Here is a 26,097-nt window from a genome sequence, read left to right on the forward strand (position 1 = left end):
TGGAGACCACTTACTGAAACCTTACTACAGGCAAGTACCGTGAGCAGGGCTTTCTATACATCATCTCACGAATCTATATCATTTTCCCATTTCATGGAAAAAAGAAAACGTTCAGAGAGACTATTCACGATCAAGAGCCGGTTAGTGGCAGGGGCTGTGCTCAAACCACCCACCTCAGTAAGTCCACCTCCAGAATCCGTTTTTTCCATTACACCGCAGGGCTCACTCTCCCCACGCCCAAGGCAGCCGTCACCTCCCCAACCCCTCTTCGGGAATATTTGCTAACGGGTGCACGCAGGGACGCTGCAACCAGGAGTGGGGGCCCTGGTTTCCTTGCCGTGAGCTTAGAGCCCAGATCTCGCGAACAGAGCCTGCTGGGTTTTCCCTTCCCACCGCAACGCCTATCTTACGGGTGGCTCCGCCCCCTGCCTCGATTGGCTGGCGGGATCGAGGTGGGGCCCGTGGATTGGCTGCGCGGCGGCGGGCTGACGTGGCGGAGCTGACGTGCCTGGGCAGGCCTGTGGTCCCCGCTGGGCTGCGGACCGGACTCGGGGCAGGCAGTGCGGCGCCGGAGCGCAAGCCGCCGCGATGCCGCTGGAACTGGAGCTGTGTCCCGGGCGCTGGGTGGGCGGGCAGCACCCGTGCTTCATCATTGCCGAGATCGGCCAGAACCACCAGGGCGACCTGGACGTGGCCAAGCGCATGATCCGCACGGCAAAGGTAAGGGCAGAGCCCGCGAAATAGAGGGCGGGGACCGGGGGCGGGGCCGCGGGAGAGCTGTCGGCGGGGAACCCGGACCAAGTTCCTGTGCCTCTCGGTGCACCGTGTGCGACCTGGCGTCCAGCTTGCAGTTGCGTTTCTGAATCTTTGGAATTCTCATCCCTCTCCACGCTCCTGACTGCATTACAGCAGTTGCCTCCTAACCCGACCTAACCCCCTTCTGATGGCACCGTGATCTTTCTAAAACACAGGTTTGATCAGGTCATACCCCTGCCTCACAACTTCAGGGGCTCCCCGTTGGCCGCGGGTAGAGTCGAAACCCTTTAACATAGACTTCAAGACCTTAATAACCTGGTTCCTTCCTGCCTATCATTTTTCATCTCTGATATCTTTCAGCGACAGTGAATTACTTCCAGGAAGTTCTAGAAGTTCCTGGAAGTTGCTTTGGTCTCTCTCACTTGCCATTCTTTGTGTTTGGAATATGAAAGGGTTAAAATGCTAGGACTTTGGGTTCAAATTTGGACGCCACCACTTATCAGCTGTGTGAACATGGGATAACGGTTACTTAACCTCTGTGATCCTCAGATTCATCATTTGAAAATCGGCTTGGTAATAGTACTTAACCTCAGAGTGGTAAAGATCAAATGAGATGATTTATGTTAAGCTCTTAGCACAGTACTTGGCACAGAGGACTCAATAAATGTAGCGATAGGAGGTTTATGCATATTATTAACTGCTCCCTCTTGGCAAATTTCTACCTCTGTACAGATCTACTTGGATGCTTTTTCCAACCCTTCCCCTCAAGGATGGGCCCCTATCCTTGTTCCCACCAGATTGCATTGCCATTGTCTAAGTTTCTTTCTCTCTTGTCTTAGATTGTGAGACACTTGAGTGGGGGGACTGTGGTGTTTTCATTGTGATTCTAGCCCCCAGCATGAGGTCTGCACTGTGATTCCTTGGTTTAGAGATTGCTCACTGCATCTGGTTTTTTTCCTCTTCCCTTCAGTCAAAGCTGTTCACCTGATGTCATCAGTTGTGATTAGGTTTTCCCTTACTCTTCTTTGCAGAGTAACTCTGCTTTTATGGAAGTCTACTGAATCATAAAAACAGTTTCTTTTAAGCTTATTTATTTGTTTTTGAGAGAGACAGCAAGCGGGGTAGGGGGCAGAGAGAGGGGAGAGAGAATCCCAAGCAGGTTCTGCACCATCCGCGCAGAGCCCCATGTGGGGTTCGAACTCACGAACTGTGAGATCATTACTTGAGCCAAAATCAAGAGTCAGATGCTAACTGACTGAGTCACCCAGGCGTCCCCATAAAAAACACTTTTAAAGAGTGACAACTGCTGATGTTTTTGAGTGCTTACCCTATCAGATACTGGGCTAAATGCTTTAAATGCACCATCTCATTTCATTCCCACAATACAATATACATGGTAGATGCTGTTGGTCTCATTAAAAATTTTTTTTTAATGTTTATTTATTTTTGACAGAGAGAGACAGAGCGTGAGTGGGGGAGGGGCAGAGAGAGAGGGAGACACAGAATATGAAGCAGGCTCCAGGCCCTGAGCTGTCAGCAGCACAGAGCCCCACGCAGGGCTCGAACTCACAGACTGCGATATCATGACCTGAGCCGAAGTCAGTCGCTCAACTGACTGAACCACCTAGGTGCCCCTGTTGGTCTCATTTTAAAGGCTCAGAGAAATGACTTGCCTAAGGGCACACAGCTAGTAAATGTTGCATTGCATAGCTTTGCTCCTAGCCAGAGGGCTCTAGCCTTTGTGCTATAACATTGTTTTCTAGGGGGAAAATTCCTGCTCTTAATTTAGGGAACAACCTGTTTGTGATGTGACCTCTGAATGCTAAAGTTGTAAAAATACCTAGAGATGTTGAGGCCATGGAAAGAAACAGAGTTGTTGTTGTTGTTGTTGTTTTCCTGCTCTTTTAATTTTGGAGGTTAGTTTTGGGACGGGGGAGGAGAATGAAGAGGTTGAGGCTTTGGTGTAGTGGAAAGAACACTGGACTGGAGTCAAGAGAACCATTTACTAGCTGAATATTCTTGGGCGGGTGACTCCTCCTCTCTAAGCTTCAGTGTCACTTGTTTCATAGCGTGTGCTTGTTTTTGTTTTTAAATTTACAGTAGTGGAATCTTTTGAAATCTTTTGTATTTTAGGATTTTTTTAAGTCTTTGTTGCCAAATAAAGTCACATTCCACGTTTAGTTACCCAGAGTTGCTCAGACCATGAAACGAATCTATTTGCAATATTAAAAGTTGAGTTCATTCAATTATTTTTGTTTTCTTACAGCAAAATATTATTGTAATTTTATGGTATATATAAAATATAAATGTATTATAATTAGAGGTTGCCTAATTGAATGTACTTTTAATTGCCAAATTTTGCTGCAAATGGAGCATCACACCTTGGCCCGTCTGGAGTTCTGCCGCTTGTCATTTGCCAGGAGAAAATCCATAAAACCTTGAACAGAGAAACCATCAACATTTTAGTAAAACAGGGACGGGGATTGTGTTTTCTGAACCTGGAGTTCACCATAGAATTAAGCAGTTAAAAGACGTCGCTCAGTTTTAGGAAAGAAGCTGAGGAAAGCAGAGGAAGACCCTGCTCTCCTCCTCATAAAACTGCTGTCTTGTGGAATGTGGTAGAACTTTCTCTGACCTCTTGTCTTTAGTAGTCTCTGCCACTTTACTTTTCTCATCTTGCTGTAAGGGAAACGTTTTCCCAGAGCAGACAAGCTATTTCACTTCTTGAAGGTAAGTCCACTCCTTGAGGTAGAGCTGAGAAGCAAAGGAGGCAGGAAGCAGCGCTCTGTGGGGCCCTACCCCCTAGCTTGCTGGAGGCCTGGCTGTCGTAGCGAGATCCAGGTTACAGTCAGGTTGCAGTCGTGAGCCAGGAGACTGACCTGTCCTGCAGCCTTAGGGAAGCAGTCTGTCCAGTCCAGCCAGAGACTCGCTGTGCAGCTGTACTCGGGTCACTCTGGGCCTGGGGATCTTCCTGTGGACAATGAGAGCTCTGTTGCCCAAGGTCACTTTCAGTTCTGTGTTTTGAATCTTCCTGACCATGCCATCTTGTGGTCTTTCCAGGAGTGGGAGCAGAACTGTTAGCACAGATATTTCTGGAGCTGAGGTTTTCAGCAGCGTGAATAACTCTGTCTCCCTAAATGTCCATGAGTTGAGACTTCAGAGGGTTTTCCTTCATCTTTCTATTGAGTAGTTTTTAAAAGCAATTTTAAGAGCTTGGGGGCTGTGTGGCAATAGAATTATGACTTTTAGAGTCGGACAGTCCAGATTTTATGTTATAGTTTCTGTTCAGTAAGACTGGAACTTAGTTCTAAGTCTTGTTTGTTTGCTTTTTGCTCCAGAACCTCTTGTTCAAACAAGATGCCATGCAAAACGCACAAGTGCAAAACAGCTAAAGCAGAGCTGTCTGTTTCCTGCCCCATAAGGGGCTCCTCAGAACGGTGAAGGGTCCTGGAGCTGGCCCAGAGCTGCTGTTTATGTAGATGGAGACGCCGAGTCCAGAGACAGGAAGTGATTTCTCCAAGGGTTAGCAGATTCTGACTTCCCCTCAATTCTGGCCTAGGGCTCATTTTGCTATCCTCTGCTGAGTTACCCAACTTAAAATCTTCTTTAGCTCTTGAATTATTTTCAATATTCTAATATAAAATAAAATTTAAAAAGCCTTCATTTTTTCCTTTTTGCATTTTAAGGAGGAAAAATAGGGGGAAGCTCCATCCCCAGCCTTTGTTTCAAGATTTTCTTCCTTCTGCCCCTTTTGCCACTGTCAGTCAACCTTATTTTTTTTTAATATTTATTTATTTGTTTGTTTGTTTATTTATTTATTTATTTATTTATTTATTTACTTTTGGAAGAGCACAAGCAGGGGAGGGGCAGAGAGAGGGAGGACAGAGGATCCGAAGCGGGCTCTGTGCTGGCAGGCTGGCAGCAGTGAGCCCGATGTGGGGCTCGAACTCACGAACCGCGAGATCATGACCTGAGCCGAAGTCTGATGCTCAACCACGCAACCGACTGAGCCACCCAGGTGCCCCTCAGTCAATCTTTATATTTAAAGTTACTGATGTCAGAGCAGTTGCCCCAACATTTCTCTCCTCTGTGAGAATCCAGGACAAGTCACTGAAGGAGCCCTGTTGTGTGTTGCAGGAGTGTGGGGCCGATTGTGCCAAGTTCCAGAAGAGTGAGCTGGAGTACAAGTTTAATCGGAAAGCCTTGGAGAGGCCCTACACGTCGAAGCATTCCTGGGGGAAGACGTATGGGGAGCACAAGCGCCACCTGGAGTTCAGCCATGCCCAGTACAGGGAACTGCAGAGATACGCCCAGGAGATTGGCATCTTCTTCACTGCCTCTGGAATGGATGAGGTGAGTCCTCATGATTCCCACTCTGTTACTTGCCACTTTAGCAGACCCAGGGGACAGCAGGTGGCCTGGTGGCTTTTGGCCTAGAGTCGGCTCCAGCCCTTGCTTGAGACTTTTGTGCTTTCTGGACCTAGAGTTCCCCATCACATTAACCATATCAGTGCCCCACTAAATGGGAAGCCAATGGGAGCAGAGGCCCAGTGAGGTTTTGTGGGAGGAATACCAGAAGTTTCCAAACCAGTTGTCTTTGGGAGTGGGGGGCAGCCACACCGGAATCCCTGAGTCCCTCAAAGCTTGTGGGAGACCTGTGCCAGACCAGTTTTCTCCCAGTGGAAAATGGCCTGGACTAGGAATCAGAAAACCTCCATTCTGATAGGGGTCCGGCACTTGCTGAGTGGCCTTCGGTGATTTGGATGGGGGACATTGGTGTCATCCTGAGTTGCTCACAGAATGGCATGCTGACATCCTGGAAAAGTCCAGCTGGTGCCAAGTCTCAGGTCCCATCTGCTTTGTGACCTGCCTCTGTGAGATTCTTTCATGAATTCTTTTTTGAATGTAAAAACTAATTGTAAAAATAATAGATAATCACAGAAAGTTTAGAAAACTGACCCATAATCCCTATAGGGTGGTTCTCTTTGTAGATTTCCTCCTGAAGTCTTTTATATACATGTTTCATTGCCTGGTTGCTACATTTGTGAATATTTAGTTGTGCATGCTTTTCCCATTTACCATTATATCACCAGCTTTTACCCATATCTTGTTTTTTCTTTTTTCCAACTTTATTGAGATATAATTGACATATAAATCCCCACATCTTGTGCTTAAAATTTTTAATAGCAATACAGTGCTTCTTTTGAGGATTTATAATGTACCTAACCGTTTCTCTACTTTTGGACATGTGGGTCAGTTCTTTGTGCTTATAAATAATGCTGGATGTGCACGTGGACATCGTTTTTCTGTGTTTAGTGTTGTTTGCTCGGGATAGCTTTGCAGACATGGATCATTAGATGAAACCTATGAGCATTTTTATGACTCGAAACATCTGGAATTCTTTCAGTTGATCAGAATATTTGAAACACTTCCATTTCATTCTGTGGGCCTCTCTGACCATTTGTGCCACTGTTCCAACCCCAAAACAGGGCTGCAAATTGAGCTGAAAAGAAACGGAAGTCTAGCGTAGGCTGTTGGTAGTTTTTTTTTTTTTTTTTTTTAATGTTTATTTATTTTGAGAGAGTGAGCAAGTGAGCATGAGCAGGGGAGGGCCAGAGACAGAGGGAGAGAGAGAGAATCGCAAGCAGGCTCCTCACAGTCATTGCAGAGCTCAATGTGGGGCTTGAACTCATGAACCTTGAGATCGTGACCCGTGCCAAAATCAAGAGTCAGACGCTTAATCAGCTGAGCCACCCAGGCGCCCCACCTGTTGGTAGTTTTAACAAGGGTGGGGAGGCAGAGAACCTAGGCATCTGTGGGAAATGACACATCCAGGCTTCAGTTCAGTGGCCCAAATTCATCCCTTAATTTGCAGCTTTCATAAGCATGACATTCTTCAGCTCCAGTTGTGCATTTGATAATCATAATTTTCTACTTTTGAGTTATATGTTACGGCTTACAGAGCATCTTCCCGTCCAGTAAATATATTTTATCCCTACTGTGCCCCACTCTGCAGATGAAGAAATAGAGGCTCTGAGGGGCTGGGAGGTTTGTGCAAAGTCACACAGCTAGGAAATGGGTCTTGAAGGCAGATCTGATATGTGGTACCATGTGCTTTCTCTGGTCCTTCAGTTCTGCCTGGGCATCCGTGCAGGTGTGTGTGGCTTTGCAGAGCTCAGCAGAGCCTTTGGGCATCTCCCTTGCTATTCGCCGCCTTGATGTTGATGGCCTGAGAGTCTCTAAGCCCAAAAGCTTTCCTGGGGACAAGGGGAGAGATTTTTTTTATGGAAAATGTTCCTAAAGAGGTTGCTGGGCATTTTTCTGATCCCAGTTTATTATTTTTTTTAACTTTTTTTAAATGTTTTATTTGTTTTTGAGACCGAGAGAGACAGAGCATGAACAGGGGAGGGGCAGAGAGAGAGAGGGAGACAAAGAATCCGAAACAGGCTCCAGGCTCTGAGCTGTCAGCACAGAGCCTGATGCGGGGCTTGAACTCACAGACCATGAGATCATGACCTGAGCCGAAGACGGACACTCAACCGACTGAGCCACCCAGGCGCCCCTTTCTGATCCCAGTTTAAAGAGCACTTCCTCTGGGAATTCTTCCTGTTCACTGGCTTGATTCAGGCCCCTCCAGATGTATTCTTCTGGTACTCTTGTAATTGCGTACTCTTGTGTGTGTACTCTTGTGTACTCTTGTGTGTTAACTCCTCCCTACTAAACTCCGAGCCCCCACAGCATCCCTGGTGCCTGGCGTGCAGCAGGTGGTTGGGAAATACTTGTTGAAGGAATAAATGAATGAACCAAACAAAAAGGGTTAGTGGAGTTTTTTTTGTTTGGTCTTTTTTAATAGTTCATTTTTGAGAGAGAGACAGAGCACGAGTTGGGGAGGGGCAGAGAGAGTGGGAGACACAGAATCCAAAGCAGGCTCCAGGCTCTGAGCTGTCAGCATAGAGCTCGACATGGGACTCACATTCATGAATGTTGAGATCATGATCTGAGCTGAAGTCGGCCTCTTAACCAACTGAGCCACCCAGGCGCCCTAGTGGATTTTTTTTTAATTAATTTTTTAATTTTATTTAAATCCAAGTTAGTTAACATATAGTGTAATAATGATTTCAGGAGTAGAATTTAGTTACTCATCACTTACATAGTTTTTATCAGATTCTTAAACGATCTGTAAATTAAAAAAGTTTAAGCAGGAAAGAATGTGGGCTTTAGGATCTGAAAGACTTGGGTGTTGTTTTTGGTTTTACTATTAGCTAACATTTCTTGAGTATTTACAATGTACCAAGTTCTGTGCTAGGTATTTTAAAAATATCAATTCATTTACTCCTCTTAGCCTCTTCAGATAGGACAATTTTTTTTAAAAAATAGTTATTCATTTTTGAGAGAGCATGAATGAGGGAGGGGAAGAGAGAGGAGGACAAAGGATCCAAAGCAAGCTCTGAGCTGACAGCAGCCAGCCCATGTAGGGCTTGAACTCCCAAATCATGAGATCATGACCCGAACTGAAGTCAGACACTCAACCAACTGAGCCACCCAGGCGCCCCGGGTAGGATAGTTATTATCCCCATTTCACAGGGAGGGTGTCAGTAGTTACGGATCAGCTAAGCCAGGCCGACTCCAGAGCCCTCCTGCCTGACCACACTCTCCTTTCATCTCTCTGGGCCTGTTTCCTCTTAAGTAAAGGGCCACGCATTGATTAAAATACAGAACATGCAGGCCTTGTTTTCTGGAACTGGTGAGACCGTACGTGTAAAGCACACGTCTCAAGGCAGGACTAGGTCTGTGTGTTCACCGTGAACTCAGATCCTGACATAGTGATCCTGGTACATGCCAGTACCTGCTTAGACAGTGCCTTGGTGGAAGGAAGCTCACACCTAGAAAGTGACATTTGTTTTCATAACATGCCTGTTTCGCATTACTGCGGGTTCGTGGCGTTTTGGGATTGCCCTTTAGCAGTCCCTAGGACTCAGGCACTCAGAGACAACTGAGCCCCCGTCCTCAGAGGGCAGGTTTGGGTTCAGGAAACTACTCATCCTTCCTGTGCTAAACGTGAAACTTTTGGTCTGATTGACTTAGTAACGAGTCAGTAATGGGCAGGTTTGTTTCTGTAGGGCCCACAGAGCTCTGGAGAGAATTTCCAAAGAAGATTATAACAAATATTTTGGATCCCTAGTGTTGTCTTTGCAATAAGCACACAGCCTTTCCCAGAGTGGCTACTTTAAGAAGCACTGGCATTTGGAGGACTGAGTCCTGCCTGATCTTTCTGTTAAAACTAATTAGCCTCGGGGGTGTACTTGCCCCCCTCCTCCACCACATAATTGCTTCCCCAGGACAGTTTTCCTAAAACCTGACTGTATCCAATATTGAGTCCATAGAAGGGGGAAGTGGAAGAAAGGTCATTTGGGAATTCCGCAGCAGTGACACCTGAGACCAACAATAACACATGAGAGTCACGGGAAGAGTGTGGCGGCAGTTCTCAAAGTGTGGTCCAGGAACCGTGGGGGAATCGTGAGACCTTTCAGAAGCTCCACCAGGTCCAGACTATTTTCGTAGTGATACTCAAATGTGATTTGCCTTTTTCACTGTCATACTCTCCCACGTGTATAGTGGAGTTTTCCAGAAGCTGCATGATGTTCGATGACGCCATTCTGCTGGCAGTACCTGAGGAAAGGTATGCTGTATGCTGTTTTAGTAACAGCTCTTTTCACAGACCATACAGTTCACCAATTAAAGCTTACTTTACAATTCATTTGTTTTTATTGTTTTTTTAATGTTTATTTTTAAGAGAGAGAAAGTGAGCAAGTGAGTGGGTAAGGGCAGAGAGAGAGAGAGACACAGAATCTGAAGCAGGCTCCAGGCTCCGAGCTGCCAGTGCAGAGCCCCATGCAGGGCTCGAACTCACAAACCATGAGATCATGACCTGAACCAAAGTCAGACGCTCAAGTGACGGAGCCACCCAGGTGCCCCCAGTTGTTTCTCGCATATTCACAGAGTTGTGGCTATCACCGCAATTGATTTTGGCGCTTTTATCATGTACCCGTAAACAGCCATTTCTCAATCCCCCCCAATTCCCTCAGGCCTAGGCAACCACTAATCTGCTTTCTGTCTCTATAAATTTGCCTTTTCTGGACATTGCATATAAACAGAACGAGACAATATGTGGTCCTGTGTGTCTGGCTTCATTCACATAGTAACGTGTTCAAGGTTCGGCCGTGTTGTAGCGTGTATTAGTACCTCACTCCTTGTTATTGATGAGTAATATTCAGTATTATGGATATAGACTACTTTTTATTTACCCATTTGTCAGTTGATGGACATTTGGATTGTTTCTACTTTTTGGCTAGCGTGACTAATGCTTCCATGAACATTCCTGTACAGGTTTTAGGGACATGTTTTCATTTCTCTCCAGGATATATGGTAACTCTGTGTTTAATTTGTGAGCAATTGCCAGACTGTTTTTTTTCCAAAGTGACTGCACCTACAATCCTCCTAGCAGTATAGGAGGGTTCCGGTGTCTCCACATCCTCACCAACATTTGATATGATCTGACTTTCTGATTCTAGATATCCTAGCAAGTGTGAAATAGTATCTGGTCGTGGTTTTGATTTGCATTTCCCTGATGGCTGATCATGTTGAGCATCTTTTCATATGCCTATTAGCCATCTGTATACCTTCTTCGGAAGAATATCTGTCAGATCCTTTGCTAATTTTTAATTGGGTTATTTGTTTTTATATATTCTAGATAGGAGTCCCTAGTCAGATACAGATTTGTGGAAATCTTTTCCATTCTCTGGATCGTCTTTTCACTTTTTGATGATATCCTTTGAAGCACAAACATCTTTAATTATGATGCTGTCCAATTCATCTTTTTGTGTGTGTGTGTGCTTGTCTATTCTTATGATTTAAAAATTTCTCAATTTTAAACCACATTGTGGTCTTGCTACATAGCTGTGAGTCTGGCTAAAGCAAAAAGTGACAATAACACCAAAGGTGGGAAGGACGCAGAGAAAATGGATCATTCATACATAGCTGGTGGGAATGTAGAACAGCATAATCACTCTAGAAAATAATATGGTAGTCTCCTTTTTTTTTTTTTAAATGTTTATTTATTTTTGAGAGAGAAAGAGAGACAGAGCACGAGCAGGGAAGGGCTAGAGAGACAGGGAGACACAGAATCCCAAGCAGGCTCCAGGCTCTGAGCTGTCAGCACAGGGCCTGACATGGGACTCAAACTCATGAACCACGAGATCCTGACCTGAGCTGAAGTCGGGTGCTTAACCGATTGAGCCACCCAGGTGCCCCGGTAGTCTCCTTGTTTTAAAAACAACTCTATTTGGGGTGCCTGGGTGGCGCAGTCGGTTAAGCGTCCGACTTCAGCCAGGTCACGATCTCGCGGTCCGGGAGTTCAAGCCCCGCGTCGGGCTCTGGGCTGATGGCTCAGAGCCTGGAGCTTGTTTCCGATTCTGTGTCTCCCTCTCTCTCTCTGCCCCTCCCCCGTTCATGCTCTGTCTCTCTCTGTCCCAAAAATAAATAAACGTTGAAAAAAAAAATTTTTTAAAAACAACTCTATTTTAATACAATTCACATATGGTGTCATATCACAATTCACTCACTTAGAGGATACTGGTAGTTTCTTATAAAACCGGACATGTAAAAGAATTTTGTACCTATGTGTGGGGATGGGTTATGACTGAACTAACCATTTCATAATATATATGTATATCAAATCATGTTGTACACTCAGAACTAATACATTGCTCTGTGTCCATTTTATCTCAGTAAAAAATAACCATTTATTGCATACCTGAAAAAAACACTACCACAAACTAGATGTGTGCTCATCATGTTGCTTGCCATGTGTCATTTGGTAATTTCTCCCAAAAGAAATGAAAACGTGCATTGACATAGAAAGCTGTACATGCATGTCCATAACAACTTTATTTGTAACAGCCCCCAAACTAGAATAACCCAGATAGTTCTCTGGTAGGTAGGTGAATGAACGGTTCCAACCATAAAAAGGAGTGAACTGCTGATACATGTTGTGGCTTGGATATATCTCCAGGGTATTACGTTGAGTGAAAAAGCCTGTCTCAGAAGGTTGCATACTATACCGTTCATTTTATGGAGCAATCTTGAACTGACGAAATTACAAAGGTGGAGAGCAGAGGAAGGGTTATCGGGGTTAGGGAGGGGAAGGAAGGCAAGGGGATGTGGCTGTAAAAGTGTAATACATGGGATACTTGGAGTGATGGCACAGTTTTGGATTGTGACTGGTAGTCATGAGTCTGTGCACATGGTAAAACTGCATAAAATTAAATACACACACACACACACAGATGAATACATGTAAAAATGGTGAAATCTGAGTAAGATCGGTAGACTCTTCTCAATGTCAATTTCCCGGTTGTGATTTTGTGTTCTAGTTTTGCAAGATATCACCATAGGGGACAACTGGGTGAAGCGTACATAGGAATTCTCTGTATTATTTCTTAGAGCTTCCTGTTAAGCTAAATTATCTCAAAATTAAAAGTTTAAAGTTAAAAAAGCCCAAATCCCTTAGTTTTAATTTTAATTCAATAAATATAAGTAGCTAGAACCTACATAAACAAAACCCTGTAGAGTCTGTAGTAATTTTAAAGAGTGTAAACCTTTGAGACCCCATGCCGAATGTCACATACCCAGGCCATTTGATCTCATGGTTAAGTGCATGGACTCTGGGGTCAGATTTTGAGTTTGAATGTGGTTCCGCCTGTCATTCTGTGTGGAGGTTGTTGAACCTCTTTGTGCTCCTGTTTCTTCAGCTGCTAAGTAGGGTTAGTACCTGAACCCATCTTGCAAGGTTGTTGTGAGGATGAAACCTGATTGTTGATATACAGCATAGCACACAGCCAGCACTTAGCAAACATTAGGTAGGCAACCTGCGCCGAGTGTCAGGATGCCTGGCTTCTTAGCCTGACTGTGCTCTGAGTTGATCTCAAGTGTGAGCTTGTGGAGACCCTTCTCTCTCTGGGTCTCTGTTTCCTTTCGAATGTGAGCCCGCTGCCGTCCAGGGGCTCTCCCAGCCGGAGAAGAAGTCCCTAAGGGCACTTACACCTGGAATGAGGACTTTCCTTCTCAGTCCGTGTCGCCAGGCATGTGAGCTCCAGGATGTGGACTCTGAAGGAGAGAGGGCACCTCCTTGCATCTGTGAGGCTGCCTGGGAAAAGTCACCTCTTTAGATCTTTAGATCGTTCGCTCGTAGGTGGCTTGGAGCTAGAAGCAGGAGCAGCCGGGGAGATGGAGGAGAGCCCGGGGATTGGTGGGCGGCATCTGCCTCTCAGCCTTTCCCTTCGGTTCCTGTCCCTCTGCTCCCCAGGAAGCCCTTCTGTGTGTGTGTGCAGCGCGTGCTCTGCAGCCACACTGCCTGAGTTCAGGTTCTCAAGTTGACACTTTGTGGGTTCAGGTGCCTCATGTGACCTTTTTGAGCTGCAGGTGTCCCATCCGTAAAAACAGGATAATAAAGGTGCCCGCCCCACGTGGCAGTGGCGAGGTGTTGGGTGTGAGGGCCGTGCCAGACCTGCATCCACCGAATGATGGCCATTCTGTTATGCAGAACCCTTTGGGGTTGTTCTGTTTCACACTGTGTGGACAAAGAGGCTTCTCTGCCCTGGGAATGCCATTTGTTCCCAAGGATCCTCCCGGCTGACCTGGGTGAAGGCAGTGAGGGGAAATGCATTCTTAAGAGCCTTTACAAGAGTTCATTTGTTTTGCTTACCAGGTCCCTTTGCTGAACCTGCACATCCTGTCTGCCTGGCTGTTGGAAGTAGGTTGGTCCCTTGTTCTGTGTTTACCTGGCAGGTGGCTCTGAGTATTTACCCACCTTAACTTCCTTGTGGACAGTAGCCATTTGTGGCGTGCCTGTTTTCTCCACTCTTTGTGCTGTCCCGAGGTGTTCTTCATATGCTGAGGAGAGGTTGTGGTGTTGTGGAATTTTATTAAGGCTGAGAAAACTACCAGGGCTCCTGGCCAAAGCTGCAGAGAGGCTCGTGGGATGGGGCTGAGATGAGTAGAGTTTCTTTGGTCTAAATGGAGAGTTCTATTGAGAAAGCAAATGGAGGCCATGACGGTCGAGGTGGCTCCTGAAGGACGTGCTGCCCTCACACACAAGTGCCCCATCCTAGCAGAGGTGCCTTTTGAGGCGCCCTCTTTCCTCCTCTCTTCTTTCCTTTGCCACCTCCACCAGCAGGGCACCCCCCTGCCCAAGCCGTGATGCACTCTGACAGGGCCACGGGGAGTCTCACGTCCCATGCTTCCCCCTCTCATCATTCTGTCACGCTGGGCAGCTCGCCAGGACCCCGTTCTCCACGACTCATCACTCTGAGCTTCTTTTTCCTTTTCCACAGGATCCAAAAGCTGAGAGCAGGGGAAGGGGCTTTAGAAAAATCCCAACTCCTCTTCTTGCTTTGGTTACCCCTCAGATCTGTGGGCCATGATGCAGAAAGGGGACTCTGTGGGCACACATTATTGATCCTCGTTGATAATAATTAATACCAATTAATTCTTGGTAATAAAGCCTCCCCCCCCCCCCCCCAATAAGCAAGGTTCTGAGTTGAATAAGTTTGGGAAGCACTGGAATTAAAAAAATAAAATGCTAGACAAGTGATTTCTTGGGACTCTGTAAGAGGGAGTTCTGGCAGTGCAGCATTTCACTGAAACCAGGTTGCTGGTTGGGCCTTTTCTGTGTATTAAGCCAGCTGGATGCCCAGGGAAGGTCTTGTCAGCAGAATTCCTTCCAGACAGACTGAAACCCTTTGTGCTGCGGGGTGGGAGGGAGATGTGAGGCTGCCTGGCCTCGCTGTACCCCTAGATGAAAAGGGGATGGACGGCAGGGTGGGCAGGACTAGGGGAAGCCAGGGAGTCCCTGGAGAACGGGGGGCGGGGGGGGGGTGGCACCGGCGCTAACCTAGCCTCAGGGGGCCTGGGCACGGCAAGACAGCCTCAGGATGGAAGGCTAGGATCTTCCCCATTACTGAGGTTGGCACCCTTTTTGCAGAGATGAAGCCACAGTGGCAGTGTTCGGAGTGACCGCTAGGTGGGACTGGTTCTCCGGGAGGACTGCAGACAGGCCCCTTTCCCTTTGGAGAGGAATTTGTCCCCTTTCTTCACTTGAAAACTAGAATTCCAAGCAGATTTTCCAGCCTTCGTAGGTAAGCTTCTGCAAAGTGTGTTCTCCTGCGTTTGGTTTTTCCTCGCTCCTGCTTGCCCTGTGCCTCTCCTGAGTGGGCTCATCCTCTGTGCCCTTGGGGGCTTTTTCATCAGGAGCCATTTCTCTTAGAAGTTGAACATTATAAAGAAGAAAACTTAGCATAGGGTTTTCCCTCTTACAATAGAAAACACTCTATCTGCCAGATAGAATGAGAAAAGTGGGGGAAGTCAACTTTGTTCAATAAACACTTTAGAAGGAATGTTTTTCGTCCTCCATCATAGGGCTGGTCAGCAGTGTGAGAGACACGTGAGCAGGAGAGGCCAGGTGGAACAACATGGAAGGGAGAAGAGAGGTGAGGAAGAAATATAGCAGAGGGAAGACCGTGAGAACTGCAGTACAGGTAGTTTAGCAGGCTTGGAAGTGAGTGGAACTCAGACCACACTGGATGGCGTCTCTTGGACCCAGGGGGTTGTGAACTGCCTTTGAACTGTTCACTGGCTGGTTACGCACCGGGTGTGGCTTTCTGGCGGCTCTAACCTTCACGATATTAGAGGATTTACAGATGAGGAAAGTTAGTCTCTGATTGCAGCCAGTGATTGGAGTAACTTATCACCTGCCGACAAGATGGAAGGAAGCTCAGGCAGCAGCGAGTTGACCTAAAGCGCCTGCTGGCCGAATGACCTCACGCTGTTCCTGGCCACCCTATGCCCTCTGGATTTTCAGGCACGGTGACCTAGCTCCTTGTAAAATAGGGTTCACGGAGCAGCAGCGGCGGTCTTACCCAAGAACTTAATGGAAACACAGACCCTCAGGCCCCACCTTAACCCAGCAGAGTCAGAATTTGCGTTTCATCTGAGCAAGATCCCCAGGAGATTGGTATCCCATATTAAAGTGTGAGAAGCAGTGACGTAGCTGATCAGGCTTTCCAAACCTACTTCTGAAACCCAGGCAGCATTTTACAATAGATCAAACTTAGATATAGGGAAACATTCTGAGATATTGATTCTCCCCACTTCTGATTTCCTACTTCAATTTTTAAAAATAGTAAAAAATGTAGTTTTTTGGGGTTTTTGTAATTTGATGACCAACTGAGACTTTTACTCTTAAAACTTGTGGCCCACTGATTCCTTTAGCAAGCGTTCACTGACACTTGCCAGTTTCCTGATCCTGAGTCTTACTGATGAATCCCAGTGGAGGTGAACGATGGTAAAGGGCCCTCCATAGGTAACCTCAAGCAGTGACATTGTGTCAAAAAAAGTGGATGAGGTTTGTTTTTCCTGTGGGCAGCATGGTTTGGGGGCTGAGAGGGTTTGGGTTTGATGGGCCCTGCCAGCTGTGGACCACTATGTCAGGCCTGGGCCATAAAATGCTTCATTTTTTCCCCGCTTTTGGCAAGGATTAAAATGGCCTCTTTTCCTGGCTATTTGGTTTTGAGTAAAGGGTGAGGCCTTTGGGAGCCATTCAACTTTCTCGCCACCCAGTTTCCTGGGTCAGGATTAGGTTGTTCAACCCTTTTCCAGTTGTTCACTGGGCCCTGGGTCCCTTGGAAGGCAGCTCTTCTCACCACTATACCACCAACACACACTCCCTGGGTCCCTTGGGAAGGGACGTCTCGCCTGGGGTCTGAATCTTTGGCAGATCTCATCACCAGTACAGGCCAGCATGCAGTGTTGTTGGACAGATGGATGGATGGCTAGGAATGAAAGAAGGTTTGAATGTGAATGAAAGGACTGGTAACACATCTTTGCCTGCTTTCAAGTTGTTGCGAGAGTCCCTCTTGCTGGGCAAGACCAGGGGGGGGTTCTGTTTGTGGCTCCTCGCCTGACCCGAGGGCAGTAGTTTTGAACGGTGGTGAGAAAGAGCTCCTTCTTTGGTTTTTATAGATGGCAGTTGAATTTCTGCATGAGCTGAATGTTCCGTTTTTCAAAGTTGGATCTGGGGACACTAACAATTTTCCTTATCTGGAAAAGACCGCCAAAAAAGGTAAGTGTTTAATTTTTGCCCTAAAAGGAGGGAGTCCAAACCTTCCCATTTTTATTCCTTTAGTAGAACCGGCTAATGAAGTCTCCTGAAGACAGACTTTAGAAACCTCTTTTCAATTAGCATATACTTCCACAGTTGCATGTGCTGACTTGAAAGAAATTAAGAATAAGTCAGTTTTGATAAGAACTTTTAAAATGAAAAGTTATTTTATTGTGTTGATTTATATGAAATTGAGGATATGGCAGTACAGAGGAAGTTCTGACTTTGAGAAATAGTCTTGATCTTGTAGAGTATCTACCCTCCTCCATTATGGTTTGGAAAGTGGGTTTGCAACCTGAATCATCTCGTTTGATTCTCATAGCAGCCCTGGGACTGAAGTTGGTTATTTGATTATAATGCTTCATACTACTTCATAGATGAGGCATGCGAGGCCACACAGCTGGGAGGCAGCCGCTCCGGGGCTCACACATCTGCTCTTGAGTCGGGGGCAGTGCTCACCCGACCATGCTGTGCACACTCTTACCCCAATGAGATGCTCACCTTTCTCTGAGGAGTGTGAAATTCCTCTGCCTCCTTGATTCAGTTCACTTTGCTAAACAGTAATATTGAGGGTGAGGGGAGTCTCCATTTCCTCTGGGTTGAGGGCAAGAATCCACCAAGCTCCCCTCTCACCACGCAGCGGCTGGCACAGTGTTGGAGAGATGTCTGTGGAGTTCATTTGAATGCTGAGACCAGCAATTGGGGTATGCTTGAGGGACAGTCAGAACCCCTAAAGAGAAAGTCATGATGGTGTTGGCGTTGGGTCACTCAGGCCGCCCAATGGTGATCTCCAGCGGGATGCAGTCGATGGACACCATGAAGCAAGTCTATCAGATTGTGAAGCCCCTCAACCCCAACTTCTGCTTCCTCCAGTGTACCAGTGCGTACCCGCTCTCCCCCGAGGACGTCAACCTACGCATCATCACGGTGAGCAAGCCGTTGTCTGACTGGGCCTTTTCTTGGGTCATTTACTGTGGGAAAGAGGGGGCCTTCGTTGTAACCAAAATTCTAACCCATCTTGACATGCTTCGTGTAATTTGACCCTCCATTCACAATCTCATAGTTATAGAATTAAATTAGAACCAACTGTGCAGTTAAGGAAGCAGATACATTCTAAAGAGGGTGATTATAAATTAAATTTTCTGAAAACCAATCTTAATTTTTCCCACTATGAAATTTTAGGTGTGAGTCCTCATAATTGCCTCTCTATATTTTCTGTATCATGTGTATTGGCCATTAGAGGTCCCTCTTCTGTAAACTGCTGGTTCATACCCTTTTTTAGTACGTTGTCTTTGGTGTCTATGTGTGTGGCAAAATACAAGATTTCCCATTTTAACCGTTTTTAAGTGTACAGTTCAGTGGCATTAAGTACATCCACACCGTTGTGCGACCATCACCGCCATCCATCTCCAGAACTTTTTCATCTTCCCAAACTGAAACTCTGTCCCAGTTAAACACGAACTCCCCATTCCCTTTTCCCCCCGGCCCCTGGCAGCCACCATTCTGCTTTCTGTCTCCATGAATTTGACTCCTGTAGAGACCTCATCTAAGTGCAGTCCTACAATATGTGTCCTTTGTGTCTGTCTTTTTGCACTTAATGTAATGTCTGCGAGGTTCATCCATATTGTAGCGTGTGCCAGTATTTCACTGCTTGTTGAGGCTGAAGAATATTCCATTGTGCGTATGTACTGCGTGTTGTTTACCCATCTGTCCGTCGATGGACATTTGGGATGTTACCACCTTTTGGCTATTGCGAATAATGCTGGTAGGAACACTGGTGTACAAATATCTGTCCGGTTTTCTTCATACTGAATTGTAGGAGACCTTCTTGAAACTTCTGGCTTTTCCTTCTCTGCGCTGCTTGCCAGCTCTGTTGTTTTCTACCTATAATCCTGAGCCTCCCTGAGGCCCAGATGGGTTACAGTGACAGACTTGAGGGAGCTTTCTCTCTCCCAGGATTTGGTCTATCCACCTCAGTCATCTTACAGATGGTGAAATCCGGTCCCAGAGGGAAAAGGACTCTTGCCTGAGCTTTCACAGCGTCGTGGTGCAAACCTGGGACTACAACCCTTTGTTTCTTGTTGTCTCAGGCCATCTCCATCCCTACGTGCTTTCGCCTCGTAGCACCTGAAGCTCCACTTAATTAGAAACATGTATATGTAATTATCATACAAAAACGCTGTAGTGATATTAGTGGAATTGCAAATATACACAGACACACAGTTAATCTTGATACTGCAATTAACCAGTGTCCTTTTATATTTTCCTTTTAGTAACAGTATTTGACATTCTGGCTTTTTCCACGAGAGTATAAGCTTTTGTGCATGTTGCTACACAGTCTTCATATTTAACTTAAAAAAAAAAAATTAGCCTTTTTTGAAAACGGACACTGCTGTCTCTTTACCTAAATTTGTGTCTCTCCCAGTTGGTGGTTTTTTCTCCATTTCTAGCTTATCTCTAAACCATGCTATTTTAAAAATTTAAACATGGTTTTTAAAAAAAACTCAAACAGCTCTGAAAACATAATCTAGAAAGTAAATGTGCTCTGGAATCCCATCCCACAGAGATCACTATAATGGGCAGTTTACTGTTTGAGACTCCAGATATTTTCCTTGATTTTCTTTCTCTGTGGAGTGTGGCCCCTCTTTCTATTCTCACCCAGGCTGCCATCATGGCCTCTCTCGATACCAGGGCACAGTGAGGATTCAGTTGCCCGCTTGCCCCGTCCCGGGCCCGGTACAACCATGTCAGAGCAGTTTGACCCTGTCACCTGCATTCCTGTGTTCATTATGCACCCTACAGCCTGGTTTTCGGGGCCTTTGCCACTCAGCTGCCCTAATCTTATATCAAACCCCATCTGGGTCTTCCTACTACTCTTAAGCTTTCTGGTCACCCTCAATGACAAGACTCCCTTGACGAATGTCTTTTGTTACATTCAATGAATTCTAGATCACAGATTAGTTAATTATTTAGCATTTCCACCAAAGGATTGTTTCGAGATTGGGCTGCATATATTATTGATGACGATATGTGTGCATACAGCACACTTGCTTTCAGCAGCTCAGGCTAATTAAATGTGACGGCTGCTTTTTGAATGAGTTTCAGCAACCGGCCGTGGTTCTGTTGTTATTCCTGGTGGTTCACGCAGTGTGAAGCATTCCTGGAGTGCATTCTTGATAACGGTAGCCATTATTTTGGCAGCATTCCAGCGCGCTGAGTGCTTTTCGTGCATCTGGAGCAGCCCTGGACAGGTACCACTATTATCCCAGGAAGGAGAAGCTCAGAGAGCCTCAGCATCTCGCCTGTAGTTGCACAAAGAGTGAGCAGCTCAACTGGGACTCCAACCTAGCTCTTCCTGACTCTGCACTGTATGCATAATTTAGCCTTTTCTCTTTTTTTTCTATTTTAAAGGAATATCAGAAGCTCTTTCCTGACATTCCCATAGGGTATTCTGGCCACGAAACAGGCATAGCGATATCTGTGGCCGCAGTGGCTCTGGGCGCCAAGGTTTTGGAGCGCCACATAACTTTGGACAAGACCTGGAAGGGGAGTGACCACTCTGCCTCGCTGGAGCCTGGAGAGCTGGCCGAGCTGGTGCGGTCCGTGCGCCTTGTGGAAAGGGCCATGGGCTCCCCGACCAAGCAGCTGCTGCCCTGTGAGATGGCCTGCAACGAGAAGGTGGGTTCTGCACAACTCTGCCAGGTTCCATTGCTCTGAGTGGGGCCTCAGTGGGCTTACGTGCCAGGGGAGTCAGTACCAACCCTGCCTGAGCCCGGGCCGACCGTCTGAGTGTCTCTGGGCTCATATCAGCCACAGGAGAAGCTTGTCATTTAAGGGAGCTTCAGCAGTTTCTCCGGCCTCCTAGAATCACGTTACGGTTTCCCACCAAGTCTCTGAAGCTTGTGGCGCCAGTGCTGTAGACACCAGGAGATGTAAGGGGGTGGGGGTAGAAGGCACCTGGGTGGTCAAGCCTGGGGTCCCTTGGAGTAGGTAAGCCTTGAGAAACAGTTGGGCCGAGGGGTTCCGTGAGGCACCAGGAGAAGGGCCTGTGATACATGGAGGCACCCCTAAACGGAGGAGGCCCTAGATGGACAGGGCCATGTGTGGTGCAGGGGTTTGGCGATGGGGGGGGGAGGCGGTGTGCGAATCTTCCCTCAGGAGCAGCGTGAGCTGTGCAGCATTGACCTTCAGACAGAGGGGACGCTGAGGCCAAGGACTGCCTGGTTTGCTGACCACCTGGGCTTCTTGGAAGCCGTGGCCTAGACCTGTCCTGGCCTCTAGTCATACAGCCCAGTGTCCTGGGGCTGCCAGGACTGCAGCCACTCCTGATCTGCTGTGGCTGTCTGGGTCGAGGCAAAGACCAAACACCAGGCATGCGTGAAGAACGTTTTCATCTTTTATTCTAGTGGGGCCTGATTGCCTCCCTCAGATTAAAGATGCGAAGTACCAGGAGATGAAAATAACAGTAAAAGGAAACACACTGCCTTGCAGAAGAAAAGGAGAGAGAATCACACCAGAAATGTGGGAGAGTTGCGCCCTTACTTTGGTTTTGAGCCTTTTGGCTCCCTGGGCAAACAGCAATGGATGGTGGGATGCGTGATCGGATAACATCCGCTGACAGACCTTTTGTCCTGGCACTTACTTTTAGAATTGACTCCTTGGCCCTCACATGGTGCAGTGATTTGTTCAACAGCATTTAGGGACAAGACATAGAAAGGCTGGTCATGAGCTTCTGGTACCCTTCATTCCCCTCCGCTGCCTGTCCTGCCTGCCTCTTCGTAGGCGGCCCCTTTTCCCGTCCACTGAATAACGGCACACTCGGTCTTTTGTGAGCCCTCCATATTCTTATTTTACCGAGCATGGTGGCTGTAAGGTTTGTGTCCCTTAAGAGCAGTGGGCCAGGAGTCAGAATCCCAGTTTCTTGCAACTTTGGCCAAGTTTTCTGCCCTCTGTGGATCTCAGTTTAGTTTCTCCGCGTTTAAAATGAGATGTTGAACTGAATGATGACAAATCATAATGTTCACATACTGGGAGCATGTTCCAGGTAGATGACATATATTATTACCACTAATTCTTGTAGTCGTCTGACATGCTGGAGGCACTATTATTTCCCATCTTACAGAGAAACTCAGGCACGGCTTGTACCCACCTGAAGGGAATTTGGACCTGGCTCTGTTTGGCTGTATAATCTGAGCCCTTTCCTTTACACTTTATTGTTAAGGCCCCTCTCTGAGTCTCTAAGTTCACCCCACACTGGCTGAGTCCCCACTCTGTGTGAGGTTCTGTTCTAGGCACCAGTGGGAGAACAAAGTCCCTGCTCCCAGGGTACCTGTGAAGACTGATCAGGGACCTTGGGTATAAAACAACATGTTCCAGTTAACTTCTGGGAGGCTGGCACTGAGTCTTAATTTTATCCACAGCTGGGCAAGTCCGTGGTGGCCAAAGTGAAAATTCCAGAAGGCACTGTTCTAACGTTGGACATGCTTACTGTGAAGGTCGGTGAGCCCAAAGGCTACCCTCCTGAAGACATCTTTAGTCTGGTGGGCAAGAAGGTCCTGGTCACTGTTGAAGAAGATGACACCATCCTGGAAGAATCGGTAGAAAATCATGGCAAAAAAATCAAGTCTTAAAATAAAGTGCCGTTCTCTGAATTCTGGATTGCCTTGCTCGTACTGTCGGGGGAGGTGGGGCAGGAGTGATGGTCTCCAGAAACCTGGCTTTCATCTACTCCTCCTCCCTAGACACACAGTTTTGGGCCAGGCCCTGTCTCAATCCCGTAGAAGGGATACAAAGAGCAAACATGTCAGTCTCTGCTTCATGTTGGCTGGCCCAGAAGGGGAGGTGGGCTCAAAAGCAAATCATTGTTGTCCAGCTGCTGTGTGGGTACACAGGGGCGAAAGCTCACTGTACAAGGCCCTCTTCTTTAAGCCTTCTTTCATCCTGCCTATAAAGCCAGTCCACATGACCCCAAATCTCCCTTCCGTCCTGACCTCCAGCTGTCTCTTCGCCGTTGCCCTTATTCTCTCCCTGCCCTGGGCCTCTGTATCCAGTGAGCTGTATAGTGATTGGTGGGCATCAGAGAAGGGGTTGGTCAAGCATCTTGCAGGCAGAGAAATGTTAAAAGCCTGCATATATCTGTGAGCGAAGAGAGAGAAATGATGTTCATTCCTTTCAACAATATGGAGGTTCTGCTCTGTGCCAGGCCCTGCTTTAGGTACTGGGATTCAGCGGTGAGCAGCCCACATTTCTTCATGGAACTTCACTCAGATGGGGATAGATGCACAGCAAACCGTAAGCATAGTAAGTAAATCACGGTAAGTTAGAAGGTGCTATGTGCAGTGGGGGCGGGGAGTGGGGAATAGGGCTGGGTAAGGGAGATGGGGGTGTGGGGCTTGGTGTATTTGTAGCTTGTGGTGATTTTTTAATACAGTGGTAATGCTGAAATCAGCCCTTCCCTAATCCATAATGAAACCCAGCTAACAAAAGATTCTCACTGCTTCATTGAACAACCGCATGACCCTTTCATAGGGAGTCCATATCGGACTCTCCTTTGTTCTTTTGAATGAGTGCTAAGATGAACAGTTCTTTTCAAATGTATTTCCAGATTCCTAATCTTTGTTCATATTTCTTTGACGTTGTTCACTATCACTTCTTGTTTCAAAGTGTATCCTTGAGTCTCTTTCCAGATGCATATAATTAGCCTTTTGAAGTTTCTTTACTTTTGAGTTTAGGGCCTCCCTCTCCTGTGGATCCCAAATCAGTTTCTGGAAAGGCACTGATGTTCGTAAGTGTGGGTGGGGTGGGGTGGGAATCCTGGGTTGTACTCATGTGTAAAAGAGAATGCATCAAATTGATGTGCTAAGAATTGAAGTGTGATAGTATCAATTTCTGGCCGGTGTTTACTTCATTTCTCCCTATAAGCAGCCTTGAGAAGATCATCAATGTTTCCGATTCCATAACCTTTTCCTCTACAACAGCAGAGAAGGTGACATTTAGGCAAATATCTGAGACTTTCCTAGCAAGAAGAGACATGGGATGGTAGTAGAGGGATATTCCGGGGCCTGGAAACAGGATGTGGGTCTGGGAGGGAGGGAGGGATGGGCCTGACTTGGGCTCTAGCTGAGAATGTGGAGCACCTAGTTTCCAACAGGGACCCAGTCAGTTGCCTCTAGGTCCTGGCAGACATTCGGAGTGTTAAAAGGGTGGCCCAGGAAGCTCTGTAAATGTCAGCTGGATTTCCCTCAGAGCAGGAATCAGTAAGGCTCAGACCTGGAAGAGCCACTGAGGTCATGAGTCTTAACTCTGCCTTTTGTGTGGAGGACTGGATCGCGTGTTGGAGAGAGTTGCGGTGGGGGGGGGGGGGTTGTCTGGAACACACTTCCTGTTGGGACACGTAGAAAAGATAATCACCTGTGTGTGACATGGGTGGGTAGACTCGGCATGCCAAGTAGAGGGTAGAGGGACCACGCTGTGTACCCTCTGCTAGGCTGACATCACAGTCACTGCTCCCTGACAGAGTGGAATCGCAGAAACAAGAGATGCAGCAGGCAAGGAAGGGTCCCCGAAATCTCTAAATATTAGTGACCACAGGTGGCGTCAATGTGAAGATGAAAGATGAAAGATGCCAAAAGCGACATGGTATTTTCTTGGATAGAATAGCTGGGAAGTAGGACTTGTTTGTACATAGGGAAGAATTTCATAAGTTATCTTCAGAAGTGGTGAACTCCCCATCCCTGGCACTATTGAACCTGGGACCAGCGGAGCTGACTCCCACAAAAAAGTTGTGGAGGGGACGTGAGGTGAGTGAGGCCCTGTCCAGGCCTAGGTGCTGTGTACTTGAGGCAGCATGAACTCCCAATGAAGAGCATGGTTACAAGGTACAGTATTCATCTTTATTAAGACAAATCACATAATAGAAAATTAAGGTCATTTAAAAATATCTGCAGGCAGTTTGCTGTATTAAGAAATTTCTGATGGGGCGCCTGGGTGACTTAGTTAAGCATCCAACTTCAGCTCAGGTCATGATCTCTTGGTCTGTGAGTTTGAGCCTCGTGTCGGGCTCCGTGCTGACAGCTCAGAGCCTAGAGCCTGCTTCGGATTCTGTGTCTCGTTCTCTCTCTGCCCCTCCCCTGCTCATGCCTCTGTCTCTTCTCTTTCTCAAAAGTAAAAACATTAAAAAAAAATTTTTTTTTTAATTTCTGCAAGTTCATATCTGAGAGAGATTTAGGTAAGTGACTTTATAGTCATAGACCCCAAGGAAGCTTTAGTCCTGTATGAGGAATAGTCAGGGAGGTTCCTGCTACTGCCGGATGGCTGCTGGGAGCTTCTGTTGCCCCCACACTATGCCAGGCACGACAGGAATTCCACTGGGGATGCTAATGGGTCCTGACATGGTCCAGTGCTGTATGGTTTTTAAAGCAAGTTCAAAACCGTTGGCTCTTTTGAGCCTCCCAGCACTAGGCAGGGTCATTACTCCCATTTTACAAATGATCCTCTGAGAGGTAAAACGACTAGCCTAAGGTCACTAGATTGTGTACCGAAACTGCAGTTTTCTGGCTAGTGCAAGTCTTGATACAGAGTAGGCATTTGAGAAGAGCCAGTTTTTGTCCTTTATAATCCAGCTCTGTCTCTGATACATGAATTCCAAACTCTCAAGTTCCTCTCTGGGTGCAGGACCTCATCTCAGCCCAAGGAAAATAATCTAAAGCTAGGCCCACGTCCCACAGAGTAACTAGGCCAAAGCCAAGTATCACAGGCAAAACAGGCGGGAGCGAGCAGGCATTGGCCAGAGACTAGCTGTGTTCACCCAGACAGTATGGCCTGATGGACCTGAGCATAGACCCCAACTCCACCACTGGCTGTGTGACCTTGGGCAAGTTACTCACTCTGTATCTCAATTTTGCCATGTGTAGAATTGGGGTAACTTTCCACCTCCTAGGGATGATGTAAGGATCAAATGAGTTAATAGTCGTAAAGCATCAGAACCGTGCCTGACAAAATAGCAGGTGCTGTTAGTGCTTGGCCCTGGCCGCCATGGGTCTGGGAATGTCTTTGCAGGGAGAGACACAGTATATCCATCTCCTTCTGTCAGGAATGCCCTGTCAGAATTCAGATCTGGCTCATCC

At 46.8% G+C, this 26,097-nt stretch overlaps 1 protein-coding gene across 1 annotated transcript; it reads left to right on the forward strand.

The window, feature by feature from the left end:
* Positions 1 to 530: 530 nt before the first annotated feature.
* NANS (N-acetylneuraminate synthase) lies at positions 531 to 22,623 on the forward strand. Its single transcript, XM_030294317.1, has 6 exons — positions 531 to 720; positions 4,894 to 5,109; positions 16,834 to 16,933; positions 17,745 to 17,899; positions 20,384 to 20,650; positions 22,393 to 22,623. The coding sequence occupies exons 1-6, from the start codon at positions 589 to 591 to the stop codon at positions 22,600 to 22,602; spliced, it is 1,080 nt and encodes a 359-aa protein (XP_030150177.1). The 5' UTR covers positions 531 to 588; the 3' UTR covers positions 22,603 to 22,623.
* The last annotated feature ends 3,474 nt before the right edge of the window (positions 22,624 to 26,097 follow it).

This window comes from Lynx canadensis, chromosome D4 (genome assembly GCF_007474595.2).
Source record: "Lynx canadensis isolate LIC74 chromosome D4, mLynCan4.pri.v2, whole genome shotgun sequence".
Classification (NCBI taxonomy): Eukaryota; Metazoa; Chordata; class Mammalia; order Carnivora; family Felidae; genus Lynx; species Lynx canadensis.

Bases quoted from the DNA above. Each gene is read 5' to 3' on its own strand.
- NANS (XM_030294317.1), top strand. From the start codon at position 589: ATGCCGCTGGAACTGGAGCTGTGTCCCGGGCGCTGGGTGGGCGGGCAG. The intron at 5,110-16,833 runs GTGAGTCCTCAT...TGGTTTTTATAG, and splicing joins CTGCCTCTGGAATGGATGAG to ATGGCAGTTGAATTTCTGCA. The intron at 20,651-22,392 runs GTGGGTTCTGCA...TTTTATCCACAG, and splicing joins AGATGGCCTGCAACGAGAAG to CTGGGCAAGTCCGTGGTGGC.